The 11287-nt window shown below is 38.5% G+C and overlaps 1 protein-coding gene across 1 annotated transcript; it reads right to left on the bottom strand.

Moving 5' to 3' along the window:
- Positions 1 to 4903: 4903 nt before the first annotated feature.
- Positions 4904 to 5836, bottom strand: LOC103742693 (olfactory receptor 5B3-like). The gene has a single exon (XM_008843770.1). It carries the CDS (start codon positions 5834 to 5836, stop codon positions 4904 to 4906), a length of 933 nt encoding a protein of 310 aa, XP_008841992.1.
- Positions 5837 to 11287: the final 5451 nt, after the last annotated feature.

The raw sequence follows: 11287 nt of genomic DNA on the forward strand, positions 1-11287 counted from the left end.
TGGGGCTATGTTATTTTGGTTTTTCATGTTATTATTTTTTCTCTGTGATTTTGACATGTCAATTTCTTTCGTAGTTTCTGATTTTTGTGTGAGACTCAAGCCTTCAAGTTAAGTCTGGTGCTTTTTGTGAATTTTATGTGTCTTTGTGGTTTACTTTTTGGGCATGAGAGGCTGGTTCCTCTAAGCTTCCTGGTCTCTCTTTTGATTTTATACTGGAGTGGCCAGATTGCTTTCGTCTTCAGGAGTTCCCACAGAGGCCCTAGTCAGATGAGGATCCGATACTCTCAGCCTTTCTCCAAGGTCTGGATCCCTCCTGGATAGATTTTGCCCTCAGGAATTTGGGGGTTGGACTAAGAAAGATGCTTGTCTAGGGCAGCTGGTGGCCATGCCACACAGAGATGCAAAGGAAGATGGGGGCTGGTGGCGGCCCCAAGGGCCCCTGGGGACTGCACTGAGGAACTGGATTGGTCTGAATGCAAAGGTTCAGGAAGTGGAAAGGTCAGCCCTGGTATCCAGGAAAGAGGTTGGCAGGTTGTACAGACCAAGGGAAGCAGAGGGAGGTGAGGGTGGGGCCAGGCCCAGAGAGCCCTTGGGGAGATGGAGCTGAGTTGTTCTGGATGCACAGGATCAGGAAGAAGCAGTGGTGGTTCCCCCAGGTGTCTGGGGGCACCAAGACAAGGAATGGGACAGGACCTAGCCTAGGAGGACAGACAGGCATGGGAGATGGGAGGGTGAGTGAGGCTGGGGGAGTCAAGGCGCAGAGGGCCCAACCAAATAACCCTGGAGAAAGAAGCCTGCAGATCAGAGAGAGGCCTGCTTGTCCTGCAGGCCCAGGGAAGCAGAGGGGGTTGAGGGTTGGGGCCAGGCCCAGTAGCAGTCCTGCTGGGGACCTGAGAAGGAACTGAGTTTCTCTGGATGCAAAGGATCAGGAAGAAGCAGTGGTGGTTCCCCAGGTGTCTGTGGCACCAAGACAAGGAATGGGACAGGACCCAAGCTAGGAGGAGAGGTGGAGGGGGAGATGGGAGGGTGAGTGAGGCCAGGGGCGTCAAGGCCCGTAAGACCGAGTAGACTTACCCGGGAGAGAGAAGCCTGCTGGTTGGAGAGAGCTATTGGGTTCTTGTTTTTAAAGTCAATGTCTGTTTCTATTTTCTAATAGTTTTCAATTTTCAGAATTTTTAGTTTTCAACCTTCTGGATCCATCTTGAAGTGATAGAACAATTTTCCATGTTCATAAACTCCCAGAATTAATATTGTGGAAATGACCATACTGTGGAAACCTGTGTACAGACTGTCCATTCACTGTTAAACCCTTGGCTTGTGTTGTGAGTCTCTGTGGTAATCATAAGTTGCTTTAGGAAGAAGCTTCTCTGATGAGAGTTGAGAAGTGCATTAATCTATGTGTGTATCAATGAGCCATTACGAATCAGTTTAACATTATGTTCACTTACCAGAATAATAGCAATAGGTTCTCCTCTGCAGCCTGTAATCTGTCTATCCATAGGTTCTTGGTCCTGATAAGAGCTCCAAGTATGGGCTTCATCTTGTAAAGGGAGATTTAGATCCAATCATGAAGTGGTTGGTTACTTCAACATCATACATGTCACTATTGCACCAGTGGGCATGTCTTGCTAAGATAGTCATTATTGCAGCTTGTAGGGTGTACATCTGGGTAAGGCTATTAGCTTTCTCTTCTAGTAGTATGGATAGCAACTTCCAGCACTACAAAAGCAAGGCAGTAGAGATGAAGATCGGAGGTAAATACCAACCACTTCGATTTCTCAATGTTTGTTCTAGGAGTAACGTATGTAGTGTCTTCAATATTAGGGTCTTACCATCAAGGACCAGAGGTCAACCAACAGCAAGCCAGTGTTGTTTAAGGATCCCCTTGGTAAGCAACTCCAAAATATTGAGTCTATTCCTGGCACTGGGCATTTTAATTGCTAACTTGTGTCTTGGTAGAGTCACTGAACCCCTGTTATAGGGTAAATACATTTAAAATATTTTATATGGGTCTATAATTTTAAGAAACTTCTAAATTAGTAGGTTTCCATTTGAATTTTTCAAAATCCCTCTAGTGTTGGTTATCCTTCCCCATATTCCCTCCTCTACCCATTTGCCACCCCATTTAATCCTTTCTCTTCCATTATTCCCCTCTCCACTCATATGTCACTGTGTTCTATCTCCCTTCCCAAGACCCCCGCCCCTCCTCATGGCCCCTTACTAGATTCCTGACCTCTATGGTTTTTTCTGACTGAAACACACACCCTCCCACATTAACTATCAATTGACCAAACTCCTCACAGACATGGCCATAGGCCACTCCAGTGGAAAAAATTACTCAACTGAAGTTCCCTCTTCCCAAATGACTCTACTTTGTGTCAAATTGACAAAAACTCACCAATACATGCACTGTGAAAGCTAGTAATCAGGAAAGAAGCTTCTAGTCCAGCTCCATACTGATGTCTCTATAGTTTACTCTGACTGTATATTGTGCCTTCAGCAAAGCAGTCTCATCAACTAGTTCTGGTGGATCACCAAGATGAATAACAAGAGCCTGTGTCGTTTGGATAGGCTCTGCAGCCTCCCTGCCAGCTCAGGCAATGTCACAAAACTGGCATTGAGATTTTTGTTTGATAATCCATAACTAGTAGTAACAATCAGTCATTTAGGATATCACCCATATAATTCTTTAAATACATATATACTATATTTTTGTTTTAAATTTATTTTATTTATTGTTTTTATTTTATGTGTACAAATGCATTGCATGTAAGTGCACCCATGTCATGTAATGCCTGTGGAAATCAGAAGTGGTCATTCGATCTCCTGGAACTGGAGTTAGGATAGTTGTTAGCCACCATGTAGTTTCTGGGAGCCAAACTAGGGTCCTCTGTAAGAGTAATCAGCTGACCATCTCCAGCCTCCAGCTCATATTTTTTTTTGTCTTTTTGAGACAGGGTTTCCCTGTAATCCCAGCTGTCCTGGAACTCACTATGTAGACCAGGCTGGCCTTGAACTCACAGAGATAAACCTGCCTCTGCCTCACAAGTGCTGGGACTATAGGTGTGTGCCACCATGCCCGGCTCATATTTTTATTTGCTTACAAAATAGTAGGTTTCCATGTGGCTTTTCTATACACTGTTTGTTTTGGCTAATACTGTCTCCCTTCTCCTTCATAACCTCCATCTCCCATCCCCATCCCTGCCTAAATTATAATGATCTCTAGTCACAGCAATGCTGTTATAAATCATGGGATGCTTTTATGACTTATTAACATATGTTACATACAGATCATATGACTATGATATTTTCTTCATCAGATGATGAACATTTAGGTTTTTCCCATTTCCTGAATAATGTGAACACAGCTACAGAAACATGCAGTGTACATATCTTTTTCCCATACTGATATCATTTCTGTTATTTTCAGTCAGCAGCAGAATGTAGGAGCACCTTGTGGCTATCATGGCTGTGCTTGTTTGTATTCCCACCAGAAGTCCGCATCAGTTACCTTTCTCCACATATTTGCTATGATAGTTTCTGGATGGAAATGATAACCTTTGTCATTTTGATCATACAGTAGTGGAGCCATAGACACATTTCACAATGTCCTGCTTTCACATAGGACAGGAACAGGGCATCCAAACTCAGGTCCTTGTTTTTCTCACATGAAGCATTTACCCAGTGTATCATCTTCCCAGCTCTGTGGGTCTATTTTTTTGTTATCAGTCCACAAGACTGGGAAGGCCAGTAAGACCCATGCTGAAGCATTTGTAAGCTGATGAGCTAGGAAAGGCAGTTGAGTAATTCAGCTTGAACTCAAAGATCTGAGAATGAGGAAATTGAGGTGTAACTAGGATGTGTCTTAGAGACTCTGGAAATGAAAGAGAGAGAGAGAGAGAGAGAGAGAGAGAGAGAGAGAGAGACAGAGCCAAAGAGACAGTGACAGAAAGACAGAGAGACTATGTGAATGAGAATGAATATTTCTATGTAACTGATTTTTAAAAAGTGACTCTTCTTTCCATGATTTTTGCTCTATCCAGGTGAGCCCTCAATGGGTTGGATGATGACCATCCACATTAAGGAGCCCAGATCTTAACTAAGGTGGCTTGCTTCAAATAGGGCTTCATTGATACAACATTGTAGATATACACATAAACATGTTCTTCTATGTAGATCTTGGCATCTTCTATTAAATAAACACCAAAGCCAGCACAGTACATAAATGGCCATGATAACTTTCATTTGGGCAAATTTCTGACATCCATTTGTACAAGTCTCCCCCTAAGAGCACTTCTTCCCCTCAGTGGCTTCTTTATCAACTTTCTTTCATGTATTTACATTCATGTGACAGAAAAATTATTGGATGGAAAGTAACTGAATATAGCAGTATGAACTATATCATTTCTGTCCCATTCTCCATCAAGGATACCAAGAATAAGCAGGATGCCTTTAATAACATAGTGGAATAATAAATAAATTGACTGAAATTAGATCAGATAAATATGATTTGTGTTAGCAACAATTTGTACTTCAAGATTTTTCTGAAAAGCTGGAATCTTAAAAACCAAACTTGGTGCATACATTATTTACAGGGTTACATGCTGTTGAGTTCATGGGTTTGTATTTTATTTCCTGTCCAAAGATAAAATTAGATTTAAATATATAAGCTAAAAAAAAGATTGACTACAAATAGATCCAAGTATGCCATAGACATTCTTATTCAGTTTTCACATTTCTGAACAAAATGTTCTCTTTTGACAGTCAACACACTATTGCAGAGATAAAGATATCACTTCAAGATCTTTAATTCAGTGCCGATGGGAAAATGTGACTTAGTATAGAGTTAAGATGTGAGGAAAATGTTGTGTATCCAAAGATGTTAAAATTAAGATAGTAACAATTATTTTGCAGTGAATACAATCTTTGTGAATGCATTCTTTACCTCCTTGTTCCTCAGGCTGTAAACCAGAGGGTTCAGCATGGGGATTACCATGGTGTAGAACACCGATGCGATTTTGTCAGTGTCCATTGCATGACTGGAGCTGGGCTGCAGGTACATGAAGATGACAGTCCCATAGAAAATGGAGACTGCAGTGAAGTGGGAGGCACAGGTGGACAAAGCTTTGCGGTACCCTGAAGCTGAGTGCATCTTTAGTATGCTGGTAAAAATGAACATGTAGGATACTGCAATTATTATGAAAGGAAAAAAGATATTGAAACTGGCTACGTAAATAAGAATCAGCTCATTAACATGTCTATCAGAGCAAGACACAGACATGACTGCTGGAATATCACAGAAGAAATGATGTACCACATTGGACTTACAGAAGGAGAGACTGAATGCATCCCCAGTATAAATGGAAGCATTCAGGATACCACAGACATAGCAACCAATGACTAGACATACACACACTCTTGTTGTCATGGTAGTGGCATAGTGTAGGGGCTTACACACTGCAGCATAGCGATCGTAGGCCATTGACACCAAAAGGAAATTCTCCACATTTACAAAGATTGCGAAAAAGAACATTTGAGCAGCACAAGCATTGTAAGTCATGATCTTGTCATCTACAAGGAATCCGGCTATGACCTTTGGAGTGATTGCTGAAGAGTAGCAAAAGTCCACCAGAGATAGGTTACTGAGGAAAATGTACATGGGACTGTGTAGCCGAGAGTCCAAGAGAATCAGCAGGATCAACCCTAGGTTCCCAACCAGGGTGATGGTGTAGATGAGAAGGAAGGTGATAAAGAGGGGAACCTGCAGGCCTGGGTCATCGTTGAGTCCCAGCAGGATGAACTGTGTCACTTCTGTCCCATTCTCCATTAATGACATTAAAGTATCAGCTGGATGCCTTTAAAAAATAAAAAAATAGTGGAATGATAAATAAAATAGACTGAAATTGGATAGGAAAAATGAAATGCATATTAACAACAACTTGTACTTCAAGATTTTTCAGAAAACATGAGTTTGAAAATCCAGCTTGGTGAATAAACCATCTACAGGGTTACATGCTATTGATTCTATGGAATTTGAATATTTCCTGCTCAAAATTAAAACTAGATACTTAGATACAATTATTTAAATTTAGATACATTTGTGAGATAGAGGTAGCATACCTATTCACATTTGAAGTCAGTAAGACTAATACTTCTATGCAGCTTACCTGCTAAGAAATACATTCACAGTTCTTTGTCAAGAATATTATGACTTAGGTAAGTTGTTACAGGTAAATTATGAAACACAGAGGTGCAAAACTTCATGTATATTTAAATAGTCTTAATTGTTACTTTCTCTCCTCTACCCTTTCCAACCTTCATCCCATTGCAAGTCAAATGGTATAAAATAAATATTACTTAATTGACAATGAACAATTATCTGCTTTTGTTTAATCACAGTGAAGTGACCTTGGTCACAAAATGAAAAGTAATGCAATGATGCAAACAAAATCCATAACATAAACCCCAGGATGTTTCCTTTTTGAAAAGTAAAGCATCCTGAATGAGTTCTGAATTGCATTTAATTGCTTTTCACACACACACACACACACAAACACACACACACACACACACACACAAGCTTTTAATATCAGCACATCTATACATGTTGATGAGGATATGTCTACATAAAGTTTTGATTAGGCTGAACAAATCTTTAACTTGAATCCATGTTGTATAAAACTGTCCATTTTAGACTTGGTAGGGTTCCAGGTTTGTTGGGGGTGTTTCAATTCAGAGGCAATTTTGAGTGGTAACATAGACAGAGAAAACATAAAGCTTCATTTCCTGAAAGAAATGAATATCAGGTTTTTTATTGACTACCATAAGCTATTGATGTTAATATAATTCCTCTAAATATCATCAATGCCATCTGCAAAATGGAGACAGCAATGACACCTACTTTTAAGTATTATTGTGAGAAATAAATAATATGTAAAAGGCAATCAAAGACAATAAAATGCTAGATGTTAAGGTCAGTTTGGTGAGTGCTGGTCATCATTAGGATAAGATAATCGTCTGTATGTTAGTTTGATCAAAGTGGATACTAACATGCAGGCTTTTGTTCTGAGTGACTTTAAAGTGTTGAAATATCTGTACTCTAACTGACTTTTCACCTGGGCTCAGGCCACTGGAATTGTCTGTGCCTTTTCATGATTCTCAGTTTGTTTTAACTATAAGTGCACCAGTGCTGCTCCTGTGGGTTATACTTTAAAATTTTTCCATTGCAATACATCATTTATTTTGAATGAAAAAGTCCATGTTTCACAAATTGCATTTTAATTTTTATCCAGTATGTCATGCTACAGTCAAAACCGAAACCAAGAGGTCAAAATTCCCTGTTTGTTGGCTGTGTTTAGCTTGTAGATGTGTCATTCTTGGTTACTAACAGAACTTAAAACTTTGTTTGACTTGACATATTTGGAGGGATACACATTATAAAGAACTAATATTACCTAACATCTTTTCTTGAGTCTTCTACTATTTATGAGCCTGCCCCTTGAAGAGACTATAGTTGCCAATTTTACCTCACTTGATCACTTTCAGCATTGCTATATTCTATAACCTATGATAAGGGACTTATATTCTAATTGCTCTCTTTCTCTGTGTAAGGTATAATACATTTTTATTTGTTAGTATATTTGTCAGAAATCTGAAAATCTAAGAAGGTATGTGATGCTTTCAATTTGTACCGATAGTAAGAGGAAGACTCAAGTTTCAAGACTTGATGATCCCACCCAACAACAAGCATGACATACTGGCACAAGCATTGCAGCATGGGTAGAGGACGGTCATTCATTTTCCACCCTTTATCAGTATGAAGAAAGACCGTTCCAGCCTTCCAGTCTTTTGTCTTTTTGTGATTTTTTTTAACATCAATTAAATCAAAAGAATAGTGAACAAGATTAAGTCACTAGTCACTCAAGTATATTTTACCATATTCTAAAATATTTTGGGAAAGAAGCATAATTTAATATATGAATAATCAAATCTCTTGTGATAGATATATTGATATTTTTACCTATATTCATCATTTCAAAACCATTTGAATACTATTTTAAAATAATTCATAGTAGGCAGATATAGAGAGCTAAATTTTTCATGAATTATACTTCTCAATGAAACATTTATGAATACAGCAAGTTAAAAATATTCAGTAGGGAAATATTTGATCCAGAATGGTCATTCTAAAGCCCACCATGAGATATTGCATAAATGCTCTTAGAGGAGCTCATGCTTAGAAAATAGTCAGTGGTTCCAACTTGGCTAAAGTGAGAGAGGAAGACAGAATTTTAACATGAATCAAGTTCTGAATCCACCACACATTTGTTCTCTTGTCTTGGAAGAGCCACTTACCTCCTTGTTGAAAGCAAGGAAAACCCAGAGAACATTGCTTTTCTCTCATAATTCAGAGATTGTGCCTGTATATGACAGAGAGTTCTATAAGGGAATTCAAGGAGAGATTGTCAGGTAAAATCAATGAAATTTTTATCTTTGAGTGCTTCTCTCACCTTCGTTGAAGGATAACAGCTAATCCAGGTTGGTCAGAAGAAGGCTCACATGTCTTAACAATGACTAGCATTCAGAAAATATATAACATCAATGGAGACTGTTCTGCACTGTGTTCCCCAGAGTGGCACACTGGGATTTCAGAGGGTGATGCATGGAGATCTGAAGATAATTATAGACACTTAGAGATCTCTGGAGAGGCCCCTGCGAGAATACCTGAAGCTCCTCATCCTGTCTTCCTAGGAAAGAAGTAATTACCCTGCCTGTGGAGACCAAATTGGTTACTTCATTATGAATTTAAATTTTCATTTTTAGTGGATAAAAATCATAATATTAATGAGATATGTGCAATGCTTTAGACATGTACACATTGTGAAATGTTAGAGTCAGGCTAAAAATGTCTCTCTCTGGCTAGAGAGATGGATCAGTGGGTAAGAGCATTGGCTGCTCTTGCAGAAAACCCAGGTTCAATTCCAAGCACCCACATGACAGCTAACAACCTCCAGGGGATCAGACACTCTCTTCTGACCTCCATGGGCATTGCATGACATGGTATGCATACATGTATATAGGCAATACACTCATACACAGAAAATAAAAATTAAAAAGTGCTTGTCACCACAAACATGATTTCTTTCAAAATCTGGGGCTGGACAGATTGCTCAGTGGTTAAGAACACTGACTGTTCTTTCAGAAGGCCCAGGTTTGAATCCTAGCACACACATGACAGCTAACAACTGTCCGTAATTCCAGTTCCGGGGACCCAACAGCATCCTCTGTCCTCCATGGGCATTGTACAACATGGGAGCTCTTACCTACATGTAGGCAGTACACGCATACACATAAGATAAAAATAATAAATAAAAAATTTCAAAGTCCTTTCTGGTTCTAGCTTTTCAAGATCATATTACATCATGGTTAATCGTCAACCTACTATCTAATTGTACACTAGAGCTTCTTGCTCTTACTTAACTATAACTTAGTATAATAGCTATTGATAATTCATAACCCTTTCCTAATCTGTCCCTTGTAGTGCTCTCTACAGAGTCTGGTAGCTCCCATGATACAATGAACCACTATGAAATCAGTGTTTTGAGAAAGATGATAGGTGATAGATAGGTAGATAGGTAGATGATCAATAGGTAATTAGATGATAGATGATAGATGATGATAGATGATAGATGACAGATGGTAGATAGATGATTGATAGATGATAGATAATAGTTACGTAGATGATAGATAGATGATTGATAGATGATAGATAGATGATAGTTGATACAATAGATAGGTAGATGATACAATAGATAGGTGATACAATGAACCTCTATGAAATCATTATTTTGAGATAAATTATAAATGATAGGTAGATGATCAATAGGTAGATAAATAGATGATAGAGAGATGACTGATAGATAGATAGATAGATAGATAGATAGATACCTTTCCACCTCATTCTATCTAGATGAGCCTTCAATTAACTGGATGATGGGTACCCACATTGTCTAGGGCAGAGATTTACTAAGCTAAATGCTTCAAATAGTCCTTACTTTCATAAACATTCTTACAAACTCTCAGATAGACATAGGCTTGGGACATTTATCTGTTATATTTGTCTAATAGGTTTTTCTTTTTGTTTGTTTGTTGCTTTGACATGGTCTTGCTACATAATTTAAATTGGAATTAAACCCCCAATCCACACACATCAGCCTCCTCAGTACTGGGATTCCAAGGGTGCACCACCATGCTTGAAACACATTTTATTAGCTGAAGTATTGCTTACTCCAGGAAAATTAACACAAAATTTACTACCACATAAAGCCACAATGCATTTCATCCTGAAAAGTTGCACACACTTCTGTCAAAGTGACCTCACCAGATACTTTGTGGGCTTTATTATGCTTTTATTGTATATACATTTTCACTGAATAAAGGACAAAGAAATTGATGGGAGATGGATGAATACATTCATCATATATTCAATTGGATTTGGATAAGAAAGCCCCAGACTATAAAAATTCTCCTACAGCTATAATGTTTCTGAAAAGTTGTTTTCCTGAGTAACACACTTTTGTAAAGATATCACTTCAACAAATTAAGCTCAGTGTGGGTTTTGAAATATTTAAGCTGACAAGATGATTCTGTGAATAAAAATGTTTGTTACCAAGTCTGTGGGCCCAAGTTTGATCCCTAGATCCCACATTGTAGAAATAGAGAACTGACTCCCACATGTGAAATTTGGCATGCACATATGCCTCCCTATAAATAAATAAATAATAAATACCAAGTGTAAAGCAAATAAAAATGACTCAGTCAATACAAAATAGCCATAAGAATGCATCCAGGTATTGTGTATACACAAAGTGTAAAATAAATATTGTAAATGTTGTTTTTTCTCTGCAAACAACAGTTGTGAATGTACTTTTCACCTCCTTTGTCCTTAGGCTGTAGACTTAAAGGCTCAGCATTGGGATAAGCATTGTGTAGAACACAGATGTGATTTTGTCAATGTCCATGGAATGACTAGAACTGGGCTACAATTACACGAAAATGATTGTCCAATAGAAAGTGGAGGCACAGGTGGATATACCTTTGTGATATCTTGCAGCCAAGTGTGTCTGTAGCATAATGATAAAAATGAATATGTAAGAAATTAAGATTATTATGAGAAGAAAATTATGTTGAAGTTTGCTACACATTTAGCAACTAGCTCGTTAACACATCTGTCAGAGCAAGAGAGAACCATGACTGCTGGAATATCACAGAAAAAGTGATGGACCAC

Source organism: Nannospalax galili, unplaced genomic scaffold (assembly GCF_000622305.1).
Source record: "Nannospalax galili isolate Female #2095 unplaced genomic scaffold, S.galili_v1.0 scaffold2482, whole genome shotgun sequence".
Taxonomy (NCBI): domain Eukaryota; kingdom Metazoa; phylum Chordata; class Mammalia; order Rodentia; family Spalacidae; genus Nannospalax; species Nannospalax galili.